This window comes from Hipposideros armiger, unplaced genomic scaffold (assembly GCF_001890085.2).
Source record: "Hipposideros armiger isolate ML-2016 unplaced genomic scaffold, ASM189008v1 scaffold_4, whole genome shotgun sequence".
Classification (NCBI taxonomy): Eukaryota; Metazoa; Chordata; class Mammalia; order Chiroptera; family Hipposideridae; genus Hipposideros; species Hipposideros armiger.
The window spans coordinates 5,167,115-5,186,025 of NW_017731354.1; the positions used below are offsets into that span (position 1 = coordinate 5,167,115).

Sequence of the window (18,911 nt, forward strand, 5' to 3'; positions counted from 1 at the left end):
CCCCACCCCCCCAGTTTAAACCACGGAGCTCGTTTTCCTGGCTGTCTTTTATTCATTAGTAAACAGACACACTTGTAATTCGTGCATTGTAGCATGCTAACTCACGTAGTTTTCTCCCGATAACCCCGCGAGTTGTGTCCGTAATCCCTGCCGTGGTTCCTGGGGACTGCCGGGGTAAGAAAGCGCCCCTTGATCTCACTTTTAAAGTTGAAAGAACGCGACTGTGGAAGCGACACCCCACCTTGCTCATCCAGAGGGAGCACCTTGGACGACCCCGGCCTTTAGAAGGCGGAGGGTCTTGATGGTGCTGGACACTCGTGACCCGTTCGGAGGCAGAAAGGGGGACTGGCTTTTCACACCCACCCGTGTGCGGGTCAAGCCCGGCTGCGACCAGACAGACAGCGCAGCCATGAGTTAAATGCAAGGGCTAGCAGTCGGAATCGGGCAGTTGCGTCCGAAGACTTCCTTGGGTGTGAGGCGCTGCGTTCTAATAGGAAGTTCTTGGTTCCAACAGAGTTAAAACTCGACCTGGTTTTGATCCTTTTAGTTGCAACCCCTCAAATTTCTAGCGTTTGGCTCCGGCTTAAGGCTGCTGCCGATTTTCCACGTAACCGTTTCACGAAGCTTCTAAAAATGAACCAGCCAGTTTCCTTGTATGTGAAATCGGGATTAAAGACACCTAGTGTTTTTCTCAGGTGCTTAAAGCTGTCACAGTAAAGGAAGTAAACAGTGCAGGGACACGTGTAAGGCGTTGTGTGAGACCAGAAGCAGTTAGCGTAGAATTTCATCTTAATAGACTCAGACTAGGAAGAATGGCTAATGAGAAGATTGGAATCTTTTTGCCTAGATCTCAAGGCTTTCGAGAGGAGACTCACTGAATATATTCACTGTTTGCAACCTGCCACTGGACGTTGGAGAAGTAAGTGCCTGAATGTGTTTCTTTAAGGGAAAATAAACTGACAATTGATACTTTTATCTCTGCCTAGCAATTATTTGCTTTTATGTAAAATCTGATTAACAAATGCTTTCTTTACTAAAACATAACATTTCCTTTTGTTTTCACTTTTAAAATTTATTTAACATTGTAAACAATGCATTATAAAGAAATGTTTAAAGAAGAACTGGCTCCCTAAAAGAACAGTCTTTGTGGTTGAATTTTTGTTTTTCCATTAAAACAGATATACTTTTTTATTAAAGAAATGTTACAAATGTGATAGACAATATATATAATATTTTCAGTAGCCTGTTTAGCAGTTTTACAATTTGCCTATAAACTATTGAAATAAAGTTTTGTTAAGGAAAATCATATTTAACATATACTTACAAAGGTTATAAAGTTACCCTTAATTGATTTTAACAAAGCATAATTGTGTTGCTTTGGAGCCTAACGTAGAAAAGAAAAATTCACATTATTACTGTCTAATCGTAGATATGATGAGGACTACAAAATAGGATTTGAAAGGATTGTGGGTACTGCCCCGTGGAAATATATAGGGAATGCAGATGTGCAAGTGATGACATCACAAACAAAATGCTTTGCTGACTGATGTTGGGACCAGTCTTAATTTCTTGGCTGTTCATTGTTGGAACTTAATTCCTGCCAAGGAAAAGTACAGCAGCACACATCGAAGACATACTTCATTTCAAAGTGTAACTCAGTTTGTGGGACCAAAGGAGCACTAGTGAAGTTAGGGTGCTTTTTCTATGTTAAGATTTCTTGTGTGATTTTATTAGATGTATTTCCACAGTTTTAATCATATGCTGTGAGATTTCTGATTGGTCAGAATTCACAAGTAATGATTTCCTCGGGTTCTTTGGTTTACCTAGGGATTACCCCCAAAACCTTGTTTCACTGTTACTTGAGAATCTTTTAAAATGTATACAATGCTGTCCTATCTTATAAAATGTAATATAGTGAACACCCTTTACTTTCTCTTGTTCACGGTCTCAGCGCTTGCATGTCAGTGACATCAGCATGGTTCATGTACGTATAAAAGTATGTGTATGAGGTCCCTTCTAGTTTGCTTTTGCTTCATTAAAAATAAAAAGCTGTAGTGTAGTATATTTCTTATTGGAAATATAGAATTATAGGAAATTGAGTTTATTCTGAGTTCAGACATAATTTTGAAAGTTTGATTCTGTAACTAAATAACTAATGAGATGTTTTTCTGTGATTTGCTTCTTCTAAAAGTTCATCACCAGGAATTATAGATAATTAAGGTTTTACTATATTTCTGTTGCTCTTTGAAGCTTGATCTCTACATTTTAAAAATGTATGCATCCCGACTGAAAGACAGTAACAGTCTGGATCAGAATATTAACTAGGTCTTAGTTCCTTTTTATTATTATAGAAATGCCATTTATTCTTAAGTTTTTCTTGTGATCTATGTAGAATTTAAAAAATAATTCTAGCTTAGTGGGGGATAAAGAAACGTTTTCTAAGATCTGTTATCAGTAATCTCTACCCTGACTTTCCTTTAAGTTTCTTAAAGAAAATGTAATACTGATTGGTGTGTGCCATCCACCCTTCTAACACTGACTTTTATTTAATTGAACAGCAGGCAGTTGACTGCAAGGCAAAATCCCTTAGCCAGAACTCGGTGCATTCGTAAAGGAGTCTTTGTGTGGTTTGTTTACATTAGAAAATGAGAAGGGTTTTTTTTGTCTTTTGTTTTTTAATTTACAAGATCTGTACTATCAGCACAAAGCACATTGAAAGCTACATAACATAGAATCTTATATTCAAGTTTTACCATCTTGGGTTTTATTGCTTTCGATTTCATTAATCTTCATAAGTTCTGACTAAAGGAATAAGGGAGACAGTATCATCCTCAGTTACAACAAGCAAGTCTCCTAATTTCTGAGTCAAGCGCATTTTCCATTTAATAAAGTGCTTCCTCCTCTGGCTGTCATTATTAGGAACTGGTGGTAGTAATATTGAATATTAAGAGCTTGTTTCCTTACTAATTTCGTGTTTATTTTTCATCAGTGCTTCTTATAGTGGTCTCTGTCTGTACAGCTACCGGTGCCTGGAACTGGTTAATAGACCCTGAGACACAAAAGGTAGAAGTTTTGATTTAAAATCTTTCATGAATAAAATGAGATACTGGATATAGCGGTGTTTTGTTCATTGTAAAGTATTACTCAAGTGCTGCCTATTACTACTAATAGTGATATTAATCATATTAAAAATGTGACATATTAATTTGCTTAAGAACAACTTTGGCTGCTGTTGTGGATTAACTGTCTTTCCAGGGAAAGGGGCCCAAGAAATGTTCCTCCACTTATATTCTCATTCAGTTTCTGAACTTGTATGCAGCTTTACAATATCTCATTTGTACATATTATTATATATTTCAGTGTATACATTGTTTTTGTTTAGCTTTGTTCATTTAGTGTCAACTTTGTTCCTCAGTGCCAGCTTTTAAAAATTAGCAAACATTTTCTTCTATGAGTTATCTTTGTTAATACCCTTCCTCATCCCATAAAACATTTGAAACGACTTTGCAGGAAACATGGTAAAATAGCAAAATACAAATGTAATAATAAGTCAAGATTAGAAAAAACTAATTAGACTAGGAGGTCAGAACCAGGAAGGAATCGGGTCGCTGATGTCGGAGGCCATGTGGCAGCACGATGGCCAGAATCGAGTTATAGGTGAGTCTGAGTTTCCTAATCAGTAAAGTCACAGCCAGCTCTGTGGTGTTCACTGTCTGTGAAAAGAAAACATGTATAAGTTCTTTAAGCCAGCAAAGCTTTTTTACCCTCAGCATTTATCTCTTAAGGAAAATTTCCGGCCTGAAATTTAATATAAGAACCACTGAGAGGTTTTCCATTGGGCACTATCTAAGAATATTCTGTACCAAATGCAATAACAGATTTCATAATCTTAACTTCTTGAAGCATCCTTTGGTGAAAGCTGATAGCATGTTTCTCAGATTTCTACCTCTTTCTACTAACTATGTCTTAATTTCATCCTCGGGCTTTTTTATTAGAGAAGCAGTAGTCTCCAGTTCATCAGTGAAGGTCCCCGCCCTTCCCAGTGCAGCTTTATTTAGGTAATAATGATGTAATTTTCACAATCCTTAACTTCACTTCCCCCTTTTAAGCTGTAAGTAGGTAGGTTACTTCCAGTAGCTTTATTTATAACTTTTTAGGTCATACAGGAGAAGAACCTAATAGTAAGGCTTTGTCAGTATCCGAAATGGCAGTTCAGCCAGCCAGGGGCTTATTTAGCTTACAGCCTCCCTGACTTTATCCACTAGCTGGAAACGTAAAGGGATAGGAAGGGGAGGGTGGAGATGGAATTTTATGTTAATAGAGGGGTTTTTGTGGCAGGTAGGAAACTCTCTTGTGTGTTCATTTATAAAAAGCTGATCTTTCGGCTGCTCTTGGTGCTCATCTTGAGGGGAAGAGTGAAGGAAGCTGGGAAGAAGATTGAAAAAGGTCTGTCTTGGGAAATGAATCTGACTTCTAATTGGGAAAAATGTAAGCTGATTTCAGCTAGTTGAGATCTTAATAAAACACAGAATTAAATGTAATTTGAAATAGGCCCAAAACTCTGTAGTTAATATGATTTTCTAAATTAGGTGAGAATATAACGATTAGCCTAAGGCTTGGCTCTCTATATTTTAGTATTTAATAACCTCAAACCTGATGAGAGTTTTCAGCAGCAATTGTGTCTGTAGCAGCAGTTGCAAACTCAAAAGCCAGTGGCTAGCTGGAAGAGCCCCAGGTAAGAATGTGGCAAACGGGAAAGTACATGAACACCTGATCCAAAGGGGGAAACTGCTGTTAGGATGCAGCTGATTATTGCCATGGAGGAAGAAGGCTGGTACCAGCTGATCTATTGTAATTCAAATTAAGACATAAAACACTGTGCTAACATTGTGCCACAGAAAACATAGCTGGGCCAGTGGAGTTAACTGTCCTCAAAGGTTTCAGGAAGCCGTTCCTCTGGAATATTAGTCTTCAGGATCACTTCCTTCTGGGAGCGTCTTCCCTCCTGAGGTTTTCAGCCTCCCCTTTTCTTCATTTGACAAATGTATAAGTTTAGCGCTCTGTCTTGAAACATGTACACATCTCTTGGTGTGATGGTGGAGTGCAGAGGCCCGTAGCTTGATTCTGTGGCTCCCACTGAGTTTCTAGTCCTTCTGATTTCTTTTTCCAGACTAAGTACTCGTCTTCTCTCCTTCGATCTGCTTTCCTGTTCCCCACTAGTGTGGCTTCAGCGCCTGCTCTCGTTCCAGTCCTGGATCTTGGACCCTTGTCCCTCTACATGTTGTTAGTATTGTGTGTGGTCACGTTTTCTGCCATCATCTGATGATGCCCAGATCTGAAATTAGCCCTTCTTTTTTCTTGAACTCTCGCTCTTTATGGATAGCTACTGATTGTTTTCCCTGCTCAACTGTCCTATGGCTTTCTAAATCTCAGCAGCTTCAAAACCAAACGCACTGGCTTCTGCACAGAGGCAGGCTGACGCTAGCGCTGAGTCCTGTGGACGTGTAGGAGTTAGCCAGGTCGAGAGGAGACCAGGGTACACTAGCATGTGTGCAAGTGGGGCACGACATGATTCGACTGGGATCAGGTTATCCGTGCGAGAGGTTGCCCAGCTCGCTTAAGGACGCTTTTTAACAGGGAGGGTAACTAGATCATGTTGGACTTGTGTTCTCATTGAGATCGGAGGCCTTGTCTTATTCCACAGTATTTATTGAGCACCTGTGTTTGTCAAGTGCTATTTCAGATGCTGGGAGAACAGCAGTGCACAGGATGATGGCCCTGCTCTTGGGGACCTTAACCTTGTGCCTTCCAAATTGCTTCTCCCTGGGAAGGGTTCAGTGCCTAGTTTTGGTTGGGTGGTTTTTGACTATAGGAATGAATGACTGGAGGGAATATTGCTGTATTGTCTCGCTACACTGAGGATATAAAACGTACATTACATATTTGTATAGTATAGCAATATGAAGAACTAGGATTATTGGAAGTCTTCAAATCCTCATATTTTCGATGATTAAATGTTGCATATCTTTATGCATGAATGGGGAGGGTAAGGATCAGTATTGTTCTAAGATTTTTAACATTTTTATATTTCAAACTCTTTTACAGGTGTCCTTCTTCACATCATTATGGAATCATCCCTTTTTCACCATTAGCTGTATCACTCTAATAGGCTTGTTCTTTGCTGGAATACACAAGAGAGTAGTTGCACCATCAATGTATCCTTTACCATGAATTGAGTTTTATTCTCTGAACTAAGTTAAAGCACCTTCTCGATGATCTAGGTGTGTTGTTTAAAAGATTACTCTTGAAATGATAAATTTTCCTTTGACCCCATTCATTCAGTATAGCCGCTCGATGTCGAACTGTGTTAGCAGAGTACAATATGTCTTGTGATGATGTAAGTATTTTTTTCATTAGGAAATTATAGACGTGAAATGTTTTAGTTTAAGTAAAACAGGCATTTTATTAACAATAAATTGTCTCCATGTAATTACTAGTGGGAATATTCCTTATAGCATTGATTCTAAGACACTTTTTTAACATCTCTGCAATTGAGATATGTCTAATAATCAACAGTGTCTTACAATAAATTGGTAGTGTAGACAGTTTAATTTTTCTTAAAGACATAAAATCATGATGTATCTTGTAATCGAAGCCGTCTTAGATTTAATAAAATACAGTGCTCATTATTGGGCCAAAATGGCCCAGTTGGATGTTGTTTTCATAAACTATAATTTTTCTAGTGGTATTCTGTATGTAGGATTCTAAATAGAGTCATAGATTAATTGATGGACTGTGGGCATACAAACTTGTTGTGTTTTTAAAAGTTGATCATATACAAGGTGTGATCAAAAACTATGGTGAATGTTTAAAATTTTATTGCAGTAAAAGACACATTGCCATTAATCCCCCCTCAAAATACTCCCCTTTGCTTCAAACATACTTGCACATCATTCTTGCCACTTTCTGAAGCAATTCTGGAAGTCCTCTTTCATGAGTGTCTTTACTTCATCCTCCATCATAACAATGCTCTGTGTTACACATCGCTTCTGGTACGATAATTTCTGTAAATAAAAACATTATGGTGTGTCTTCATCCACCTTATTCACCGGATCTGGCACCATGCAACTTCTGGCTCTTCCTCAAAGTCAAAATGACCATGAAAGGAAAACGTTTTGAATTGATACAGGACATCGAGGCAGACACGACAGCACAACTAAGACACTCACGAAAGAGAACTTCCAGAACTGCTTCAGAAAGAGGCAAGAATGATGGGGTAAGTGTTTTCAAAGAGAGGGGGAGTATTTTGAGGGGGATTAATGGCAATGTATCTTTGTAATTTTTTTAATTTAAGCATTCACCATATTTTTTTATCACATCTATTTTTTTTTTTTTAATTTTTTATTGGGGAATTGGGGCATGGGAACAGCACTGGGGAATTGGGGGAAGGGAAACAGACAAGTTGTTGTCTTTTTGTTCTTCAGTCTAGTTGTGGAGGACGTTGCTTCATTGGCCCAAGTTGGCACCATCATTGCGCTCTTCCCAGGTGAGGCAGATCAGTCGCCGGCTTCTGGATGGCCGCTCACGGTGGCTTGATGGCCGCTCACACTGGCTGCCAGCTACACATGGTAGCCCATGGCAACCCACTGCAGCAGGGGCTGCAGCCTACGCCGTCGCCGGCGACTCACGGCAGCCCAGCTCCAGGTTGAGCTGTTGTTCAACATCTTAGCTGTAGAGAGCAGTGTCACTGGCCCTCCTATGTGGGGTCCGAACCGGGGCCCTCTGGCATCCCAAGCCAGTTCTTAACCAATGCGCCACTCGGCCGGCCCTCACATCTACTATTGATGTATTGTACTATGGTAAGAGAGTCTCACAGTTTGGGTTTGCTTATTTTATTTGTAAAAGCTTTTTGACCTTCAATTTTAAAAACTATTAAATAATACTACCTAATATAGAAAATTAGAATAAAGAGCAAAACAATATATATAAGAGCAGGAAGACAACGGGATCAGTGGAAGAAAATAAGAACTAAGCAGCTTGATTATAAAAAATTAGTAGAGGGGCTGGCCGAGTGGTACATTGGTTAAGAGCTGGCTTGGGATGCCAGCTCTGAGCAGCAGGGCCCCGGTTCGGATCCCACATGAGGGCCAATGACGCTGCACCCTCTACAGCTAAGATGGTGAACAACAGCTAGACCTGGAGCTGTGCTGCCGTGAGTCGCTGGCGACAGCATAGGCTGCAGTGGAGCTGGCCAGCAGCAGGCATGAGCTGCTGTGAGCTGCCGTCCAATGGCCGGTGAGTGACTGCCTCACCTGGTAAGAGCGCAATGATAACACCAACATGGGCCAGTGAAGTGACATCCTCCACAACTAGGCTGAAGAACAAAAGGACAGCAACTTGTCTGTTCCCCTTCCCCCAATTCCCCAATAAAATATTTTTTTTTAAATTTAGTAGAGAATGAGGATAGTATTTTAAGTTAAAGGGAAGAAATAGGCAATTTAGTAGCGTTGAGACAATTGGCTCTTCATTTGGAAAAAATTAGATCTCTGCTTCACATCAATTTAAAAAAACTAAATTTCAAAGAAAGTCTTGAATGTGTTTAAAAAGACATACACATCCCACTACAAAAACATTAGGAAAAAATATAGAAGAATATGTTTATAACCTTAGGATACAAAACACCTTCTTAGGACACAACAGAAATGCTGTAATGGAAGAAGTTGGGTGCATTTAATGACACAAAGCTTTGCAAATTTTGTACAGCAGATGGCTACATATTAAGCGGTGATTAAAAGAAAGTATTTGTAAGGCATCTGATAGAGGTAGTACCCAGAGTATTTAAAAACCTATTAAAAATCGATAAGAAAAAGACAGTACATTTTAAAAATGGGAAATGGTAAGTCATATCACAAAAGTGGAAATACAAATGGCTAATGAACATATAAGAATGGCTAATAAACATATAAAGATTGGACAGCCTCATTTACAATCAGGGAAACGCAAAGTAAAACGGAGTTTTCATTTGTGTTACCTGTCAGACTGGCAGACATTAAACACTGGAGATCCCAATACTGTGGTGAAATGGATTCACCCACACGCTGCTCGTTGGGAATATACATTGGTACAGCTGTTTCAGGGGCAGGTTTATCATTCCTACAAAGTGTAAAATGTGCGCGCCTCAACCCTGCCGTTCTCCTCTCCGTCTACTCGCGAAGCATCACACATGCGCACAGGCAGGCAAGTTTCCTTTGCAGTAGTGACAAAATGGAAACCATTTTTATGCTTCTCAGCAGGGGAGCGGTAAAATAGGCTGTGCAGTACCACATCGTAGGAAACCGGGAGTAAATCTGTAAATAGAGACATGGACCTTCACGACATAATGTTAAGTGCAAAAAGTAAATTACCAAACTATGCTGAATTTGGTACCATTTGTTTTTAACTTTTAATTAGGAAAATTTCCAAACATAAAAAAGGAAAGAGAAGAATGTAATGAACCCCCATGTACCCACTGGCCAGTGTCAACAGTGATCATCTCATGGTTGGATTTACTTCATGTGCACCCTGGCCCTCATTGGATTATTTTGAAACAAATCCCAAGTGATATATTTTACCCTCAAATATTTCAGCATGTTAGAAACACCGTATTTTTATTATTTCTATATGTGAATGTAATCCATAAAAACTACCTGGAAGAATTCATGCTAAAACTGTTTTTTTCCATAAGAGGGCCTAGAATTTTAGGTGATGCAAACGATGACTTTAGCTTAGCTGTATTTGAATTTTTTATAATGAGATTACATTAATGTCTGACCATGTAATTTAAAGTAAAGATAAAATAGATTAAAACCATGGATAAACAAATAGTATAGTTATACAGTGGAATACTGTATATTTTATATAAAAAAGTACAAACTACTGAAATGTAACAGGTGGATCTCAGAAACACATTGAGCAAAAAAAGTAGATGTAAAAAAAAACACCGTGTGATTCCATTTACTTGAAGATCAGAGACAGGAAAGGTTAATCTAGGGTAAGCAGTGACGTCCGTGCGGGGAGGGGGGGGGGGGACCATTGACCGGAAGGGTCGTGGCGGAGCTTTCTGGGTGATAGTAATATTCTCAAGCTTAATCTGGGTAGTGGCTACATGGGTGTATTCATTTGTCAAAACTACATAAGATTTGAGCATTTTACTGTGTTTAAATTATACCTCGGTTAAACAGAAAAATTGCTATCAAAGTTCTACCAAGATATCAAGCTATTACCGAAATTAGGTGAAAGTGAGAATCAAGAGGTCACTAGTATCTTGACAACACTTCTGACTTGAGGATAATAAAAACCTGTTAATTAGAACCACCTAGAATCTTACCAGCTAAAGATAATCACCATGTTTTATATTTTGTCTTTTCTCATTTACTTTTTATGAAATAAAGGTGTATTATGGGTTTTTCAAACCTTTGACTCAATGTTATGATATAAGAGCTGCCATTTATTGGACAGCCATGTGCGAGGTCCTGGACATTTAATCTGTGTTATCTCACTTAAGGCTTTCCATTTTTAAAAATTACATATCGTCCCATTTTATGGCCGCATCACAATTTAATCCCCTGTTGGACATACAGTTTCCACACTTTCCATATTATGTAAGTTGTATGTTCTCCGCTAGAACTTGACTCCATGAGGACAAGGGACTTTGTCTAGTTCATTACTGGGTCCCTTGTATTTCACACAAGGCCTGGCACACAGGAGGCACTCAATAAATGTTGAAAGAATAACATGTACATCTTTACCTTACATTTAGTTTTCTTCAGATGAATTCCTAGAAGTGGAATTGTTTAGATTATGTGGTATGCACCTTTTTTTTTTGGATAAATATGACGGCCCTTCAGTAGAGTTGTATTCACTTCTACTAAACACCCGCAGTGTACGAGTGTCTATAGTGTTCCAACCATTGGTTTACATTTTAATGAAATTAAAATTTAAAGTTGGAAATGGAGAAATATTTTTGCCAGATATGTAGTTTCATTCATGTTCTATACACTTCGTTTGGGAAGGAGCATAAATTAATTTTTTCAGGTTGGGATTTTATTCAGTGGATTGATTGGCTGATTTTTAGGTAGCCATTGAACAGGGAATTCATCAAATAAAGATGGTATATGTGTATTTTAAAGTAATACAAATTTTGGAAGAAACCTCCACACAAAGAAAACTATGAAACATAGCTATTAATTGCTTAATCTTAACTAAATGCAGAGAGGTGTTCTGATATCCTTCAAATGCCCTTCAAGGTTTATAGATAAGTGGTGGTGGTTTTAGTAGAACTGTGTATTGAAAAACTTTTATTTTTTATTTTTACAGACGGGAAAACTAATTTTGAAACCTAGACCTCATGTTCAATGACAGTCTGCACTCATTGTTACGGGACCGAAAACAGCCTTCAAATGAGTGGTATAGCAACAGCCGTAAAGGATTCCTTTTGTAATTGGATATGTGAAGGTCATAGCAACAACTGACAAGAAGTGTGCAATATTTACCCAGATGTCTTGATGGCGACTCACAGTATCAGTGCTTCGGTACCTTGGATTATCTGTGTTGCAGTATTAGTGTCACTTTAGTACTTCAGATCCTGCGAAGATGTTCGCAGATGAAGTACGTATGTTACTAAGTTAAACTTAGAACAACCTCATCCAGTTTTTATAATGTATTTTTGCAAACTACTGTAAATAGCAAATCAATGCCAATGTTAAAGAAGAAAGTGGACTTGGTCCTCCTGCACCAGTATTTCAGGAACGTCTTGCCATCCCCACAGCTCTCAAGCCAGCCATTCTGTACAGCTGTGCCTTTCAGTTACGCTCCTCTCCATCGCAACGCAGGACAGACAGATTGAGCTTACATTGAGGAAAAGTCATCTCCATTATGTTGTGAGAAACTAGAAATGTTTTGAGAAACAGTTTTTATTAAACCAGATAGTGAACTTCAGCCACTATTGTGGTGATATTTTCCTGTTTGTTGTTTTCATTTAATGCTAAATTTATATTTTTAAAAATAATTTTAAGAACACTCCAAAGGCTTCTGAATATACAGGTTTAGTTATAAATTATGTATTGTCTGGGAATTTGATAGTCGTTATTTTAGATCATTGGGTTTTGTGCTGTGGTAGACGTGCTGTGACCCGAGTATTGCACGGGTGTAGTTGACCAACCACTCCATCACCAGGAGCACGTGGGAGGGCTGCCATAAACCAGAGTCCACCATTCTCACTGTTCAGAGAGTGTTATCGACATACTGTGTATGCGTATTAGCCACATGTACTAGAAGAGCCCTTAAAATTAAACTATTGGGATTGCTGTAAATATTTTAACAAACTGGAGGTGCCTTTTACCTGTTTATTAGAAGATTTTGAAAAGGTTTAAATTATTTCGTGAGTAGTCTTTCAAATTTCATTTAACAAAAAGCTGAAAATTCACTAACAGGACAAAATCTTTTAACCAGGCTGCCATTTAACTTAAATGTGTTCACCTTGGCTTTCATGTGAATAAAATTTTATTCTTTGACCTGTAGCAATAAAGCCCTCTGCTCCTAAGACGTCTTAAGAGGAGAGGGTATTCTATATATTCTGCAGTGTTTTATTTTCTGTAAATTTTGTAGGTAAATATGTGCATAAAAATAAATACTTTATATATAATTAGCAATTGGTCTTTTTCCTTGGTGTATTGTAAGTCTGTAACTCTGAAAGGTTTTTTAAACATACTGTGTATTTCATCTACAGGCTAGTTCCAAATGAGATATTTTACTTCAGCTCTGTCCAGTAGAGCAAATTGCAAGTAGCAATTGTACTTACCCACTTTATTAGCCTATGATTACTTTCACTGTGTCTTACTCATCATTGTCTAATAACATTTAGCTGTTAGTCAGGAAATGTAGATTTTCTCAAAGTGTGCTTTACAAACTTACATTGCCAGTTTCCTCCAAGTGTAAAGTTGACGGATTTTAGAGGCCCTTAGACCTTGGAGTTACCTACCGTGAGTGTTTAACGAAAGCCGCACATCCTCTCTAACAAGTAAAGCTGTGTACATACATGTACTTCGCTTGCAGTGGGAGACGATTTCGCGGGTTTCCTGTTGCCAGTCTACTTGGAGTCTGTTGGCTCCAAGACAGAAACTTGTTCAAGATTTTTCATACCTTTAGTCCTAGCAGAACAGTTCATTTTCTAAAAAAATCTTTGCTGTGGTTGAAATGGCCCAAGGATCATTGCCAGACTGGCTTCCCTTCACCCTCACCCTCAAGCCCACTTCCACCAAGTTAGGAAAGCCCTGATTGAGTCCAGTCTATTTTACACGTGGGAAGAAAGTCTCAGTTTCAAAGTGACTTGAGGTCCCCAAGACTTCTGAAAGACGGAACCAGCACCTGAACCCAGGTCTCTGGACTCAGATTAAAAGGATGTTTGTGGGGGTGTGTATGTTGAACTGAATTCATGAAACATAATGTTATGGTTAAGAACTTGGCCTCTTAACACCAGACTGGATTTGATGCTCAGATCTGCTACTTGCTAATTTTGTAACTAGGCAAATTACGTAACCTTGGTTTCTTCGTTTGTAAAAGGGGCATAATGCCAATCTCCTGAGTAGGTAATATATAGGATTTAGGTATAATGTCAATCTTCCAGGTTTATATTGAATATTAAACATGTTAATTCAGGTAAAGCACATAAACAGCAGTACTTGGCTACAGTCAATGCTCAGTAAATCTAGTTGTTAAACCAAATTCTAAAAGTAAAAAAAAAAACAACCTCACTGTTGCAAACCTCACCCAGTGTCAACATCTCTGTCGAGATAACCATAAGGAAATTCTGCTTATCTTTTGAACCAAGCAAACACCTGAATGATAGATTAGATGCAAAAAAGAATATTTGGCCTCCTAAAGATGAAGAAACCTAAAATGGCTCCAGGTGTCGTCCTCAGACAGCCTCACTGTAAACAAGTCTCCAGACGACCAAGTGCTGTCTTTTGAGGCCACCTTTCTAACCGGCTCCTGACTCGCGTTTGTAGATATGCTCTGCCTTTACCAGCAAGTAAGCTCTCGCTTCCTCTCCGGTTGAGAGCATAGAAACTTGAACCTTTCTTCCTACTTGCAACTTTCTATATGCTTTTACATTGGGTACGTGTAATTTCTATCTTCCCCCATTTCCACAAAAACAGGAAGTGCATCTTGTCTGGAAAAAACATTTTTTAAACCGATGTTTTTAGTATATGATTGTTTATTACTATGCAAGTCTGATGGGTGTGAGAAGCATCTATTACCTGAAAGTTTGGGGTGTGTCTTTTCTTCACTGTTGTGGACTGCCCTTCATGTGGCCGGTGATTTGCTGGGTATTTAAAATGTGTGAGGAAGAATTTTTACCTCTCAGAACTTGATGTCTGCTGGGGAATACAGACCAGTGAACGAGCAGCGAGTCGCCATGTGGTTTAAGAGGCATGAAAGGTAACAGTGTAGGATGCCCCGAGGAAGGGGGTCCAGCCCAGACAAGGATTTCTTTCTAAAGAAGGTTATTTTCAAACAAATCGGAAGGGTCCGTGGTGGGTGGTGGGGCAGCATGGAACTGGAGAGGGCCTGCAGCAAGAAACGAGGCTGTCAGGAGGAGGGGCCAGGGCTGGGGAGTTTCCGTGGGGCCACTGGGAAACCACCCCCGGGTTTTGAGTCGGGGAAATGATTTAACTGAACCTGCATATTATGATTATGCCTGACTCCTGTGTGGACTGAAGGGGCATGATCTGGGCGGGGACGTGGGGGCTGCTGCCCTAGTCCAGGTGAGAGATGTAGGTTCCTGAACTAGACTTCAGGTAGTGGTCGGAGCTTTAGGAAGTCAAAAGGAGTAGGACTTGGTGGCAGGCCAAGGGAGCAGAGGAGCACAGAGAATACTTGACATCACCGCCAGCTTTTCCGTCCTGTATAACCCGTTACAGAAATAAAGGGTCCGTGACCGCCAGTGTTTGGGAACTATTATATCCTTCTTTTGGAGAGTCCCCACGCTCCATATTACAAGCTCTAAGGCAGCGGCTCTCAACCTTCCTAATGCCCGACCCCTTAATATAGTTCCCCGTGTTGTGGTGACCCCCAACCATAAAATTATTTTCGTTGCTACTCTATAACTGTAATTTTGCTACTGTTATGAATCGTAATGTAAGTATCTTTTTGTTTTCCGATGGTCTTAGGTGACCCCTGTGAAAGGGTCGTTCAACCCCCAAAGGGGTCGCGCCCCACAGGTTGAGAACCGCTGGTCTAAGGGATCCTGCTGAAGAGAGACCTTTCCACCCATTTCCCTGCCATTTTGTAAAATACCTGTTAACATTCACGGGATATTTTGATAATTGTCAGGACGGTTTCTGTCCACCAAGCTCCTTTTGAGTACCCCTGCTAGGTTTGGGAATGCCAGCCAAATCAGTCCAGCTCTCCCAGGACAACCCAGGAGACTTCCCTGACCCCTTTGTGTTTGGGGTACAGGCATGTGGGGTGGCTGCAGTGCTGCATTTCTGTCGCAGGGCACACGTAGTACTCGGTGGTGGTGTCACCAGTTTCCTCATCAGGCCAGTTTGATGGCTTGGGTTTAGGGAAGATCTGGAACTAGAGGTGTTTGATTATCTGCGGATGACCAGCAACATTCCTTATTGATGACGACTGAGTCACTTTAGGGCCAGCTGAGACGGAGGGTAGTAACCATGCAGGGGAGTAAATGTCTCAGGAACTCAATTCAGCTGAGTGCTGGCCGCTAGCAATGGCCCCTGCCCTCCATGGAGCTCATGGGCTACAGGGGACAGCACACATGTATACCTTTGATGACAATTCATGGACAACCCTAAGAGAGGTACAGGGCCCACAAAGTACGCATGGAGTGTCTGCTGGGGCAGGAGAGAAGGACAATCTGCTAGGTCCCACGGGACGGCCATCTTTTAGGTTTACCTCTATCGCACAGTGAGTTCTTAAAACTCAGAGGAACTGGAAGTCGATCTGAGACTGTGTACCAGGAAAATGGAAATGGTTAATGCCAAGGTGTGCTATGGAAGCTTCCTGAGCTCTACAGTCCCCCAGGCCTAGGTAAAGGAAAGGCCAAGGGGATTTCTGGGAAAACGGGAGGCCCCTGGCAAGAGATGATGTGTTAGAAGCAAGTGGCAGGGTGCTGTGCTCTCCGTGTATGTTCTGTGCAAGTCTGAACCTGATTACATGGTTCAGTCATGTACCTACACGCATGGTACTGTCCAAGATTTTTAAGAAATATTGATCAGAGTGTCTTTTAGGAAGATTATCTTAAGAATATGTGAAGGGGGAGAAACAGGAGTCAACAGCTAGTTCCTATTGAAAACAAAACTTACCTGAACAGTAATTGATTACAATTTTTATTATCTCAAGGGAAGAGGCTTCTAAGCAGTCTAAATTCAAAAATTCCCTCTTGATAAAGAGAAGGGATGGTTAGATAAATCATTGCTTGACTCGATTTTTAAAAATGACTGGTTAAGGATTATCAGATTAGGTAAAAGTCCCTGGGCTCCTCTGAAACTGTTAAAAGGTCATTGGGCCCCTCCTATGACTGACATCTTAGACGGCTCCCTGAAGGGCTCTTAAATAAAGTTTACCATTCATTTTAGCAGAAATGCTCATTTCTCCCAGGAAAGTAATTAATGAAAACAAACCACAAAATTCTTCCCCAGCTAAGGTTTTGAACCATTTTTTTTTTTTGCTCATCCCCACAGAGAGAGAAACTATAGAAATCTGTTTTTATTTCATCCTGTTCTGTCTAGATTATATGTTCTACTTTTTCCTGATTATATAATCTCTATTCATTCAAGACACTGCACGCCTATTTTGTCAGGTCTTGGGCCAGTGTTAGGAATACAGTGATATGTGAAAGCAGGTACAGTCTTGTCGTCAGAGGGTTTACATACTCTCCCACTTGGGGAGAATGTATGAGTATTGCGTATGACTATCTACAAATAACCTTACATTGTAACTGTAATTTTGAGCTGTGCTTTGATGCAGAGGAACAGGATGTATGGTATCTCAAGGGAGACCTGTCTCTGACTTTGAAATCAGAGGAGGCTGACTATGAAGAAGTGACAGGAGGAAAGGGGGTAGAGGTTGGGGATTATTTAAAGTCCTGAGGCAGGAAAGAGTTTGGCCCTACAGAGCGCAACAAAAGGGCGGAGTACAAGAGGTGACATGAGACAAAGCTGGAGGCTGACAGGGGACCCTGTGGCCAGCTAAGATTGTGATCTTTATCCTAAGGGAAAAGGAAGCCATTGAAAGGTTTTAAGCAAGGGAGTAAATATAATGCAAAAATTGGAGGGATATTCATTGCAAAAAAAAAAAAATCAATCTAGCTGCTGTATGGATGGACAGGGTGGAAAAAGAGAGACCAGCGGCTATGTGGCTAAGACAAGACAAGACATAACTTGGACTAGGAAAGTGGCAGATCAGTAGCCAGCTAAGAGAGGTCCAGGAAGTCAAACCTACCAGCATATGTTTGGCACTCCAACTTTTCCTTGTACCTAAAGTTGGTCTTTAATAGGCTCGAGATTCTGTACAAGTTTAGCTACACCTCTGTGATTGTTTTTCAAAATATGCTACAGGAGTTAATGTTATTCCCCTTACTAGACAGCCAACTCCTTGATGGCAGGGTTGCCATGGGGTGGAACTTCTCCCCATAGGGTTGACTTGAAAGCTATGCATTCGTTGGGTGCTCAATAAATACATGTAATTATAAAGACTACATAAGAGTCTCCTGCACTTTTCCTCCTTTCTTAGTTAGCATTTATCACAACTGTATTTCAAGTTCATATAACTACTATATACATATTTAATATACCTCTCACTAAACTTTAAACTCCATGAGGACAAGGACAGAGGACAGGGGCCAGTGCCCAGCACTGTACCTGGTGCTCAGTAAGTATGTGTGAAAGAATCCTTTTTGTTAATTGTTGAATAAAAGTTTCAACCAAACATTTATATAGTGCTTATTGTGTGCCAGTCTGTGTTATTAGCCTGTGAAACACATTGACACATGTAATCCTTATAACAGCTGCATTAGATGTATTTTATTGATCTCCCCATTTCCCTAATGAAAAAAACCAAGGCAGGAGAATTAACTTCTTAAGGGAGTTCATTTATTCCAAAACATTAACCGGACTTTAGCTATAACAAGAACAGTGCTAGGCAAAATCCTGGTTAATAGTTTTTGAGCATCCTACTTACTATACGTCAGGTTTGGTGTTAAGTGCTTTATATAATTTTTTTTAAACCTCACAATAACCTTGCAAATTAGGTATTCTTAATCCCATTTGCTTGTTATGGAAATTAAAGGTTTGGCGAGGTTCGGTACCGTGATAAACGTCACTAGCTGGTGGAAGGCGGAGTCGGTGTTACCATCCAAATCCAGCCTCCTCCGGGCGGGGAAAAGCCACAGGACTCCGCCCCATAGCCAGGTCTGGCCCCGCCCACCCTCGCCTCTACGCCTGCGCGCTCGCCGCGCCAGCCCCCTGCTCGCCACGATCACGCCATGCGCTTGCGCACTGCTTCGCGAGGTGGGCTCAGACCCTAAGCTGGTCCAGCTGAGCTGCGGTGCCGGCCCTCGCCATCCTCGGGGTTGGCTACCAGATCCTGCCACCAGTTCGGCAGCCTCCACCATCTCGCGGTCGCCCTGCTCTCTCTCTCTCGGCCTTCCCTCCAGCGCACATTGCCATGGGCAAGAGCCGGACGAAGCGCTTCAAGCGACCTCAGTTCTCCCCTACCGGCGACTGTCAGGCCGAGTTGGCAGCGGCCGAGAACGGGACCGAGCAAGAGGAGGACGACGGGCCGGCAGCGGAGCTGCTAGAAAAGGTGAGGCCAGGGCCCGCCGGCCCCAGGTCTGGGACGGGGAGAGGGCT

The 18,911-nt window shown here is 40.7% G+C and overlaps 2 protein-coding genes across 5 annotated transcripts in view; both read left to right on the plus strand.

The window, feature by feature from the left end:
• CNEP1R1 (CTD nuclear envelope phosphatase 1 regulatory subunit 1) overlaps positions 1–12,685 on the plus strand; it is a 13,210-nt gene extending 525 nt beyond the window's left edge. For 2 of the 3 annotated variants that reach the window (XM_019643455.1, XM_019643456.1), the window contains exons 2-6: positions 848–919; positions 2,990–3,063; positions 6,106–6,215; positions 6,343–6,397; positions 11,356–12,685. In XM_019643455.1, coding sequence (XP_019499000.1) covers positions 848–919; positions 2,990–3,063; positions 6,106–6,215; positions 6,343–6,397; positions 11,356–11,397 — 353 coding nt within the window. In that variant the 3' untranslated portion in view covers positions 11,398–12,685. Of the gene's footprint in view, positions 1–847; positions 920–2,989; positions 3,064–6,105; positions 6,216–6,342; positions 6,398–11,355 lie in introns of those variants that run through there. The other variant, XM_019643465.1, reaches the window with a different exon arrangement.
• Positions 12,686–18,518: 5,833 nt separating this feature from the next.
• HEATR3 (HEAT repeat containing 3) overlaps positions 18,519–18,911 on the plus strand; it is a 30,739-nt gene continuing 30,346 nt past the window's right edge. For both annotated transcript variants that reach the window (XM_019643472.1, XM_019643476.1), the window contains exon 1: positions 18,519–18,864. In XM_019643472.1, coding sequence (XP_019499017.1) covers positions 18,727–18,864 — 138 coding nt within the window. In that variant the 5' untranslated portion in view covers positions 18,519–18,726. The remainder of the gene's footprint in view (positions 18,865–18,911) is intronic.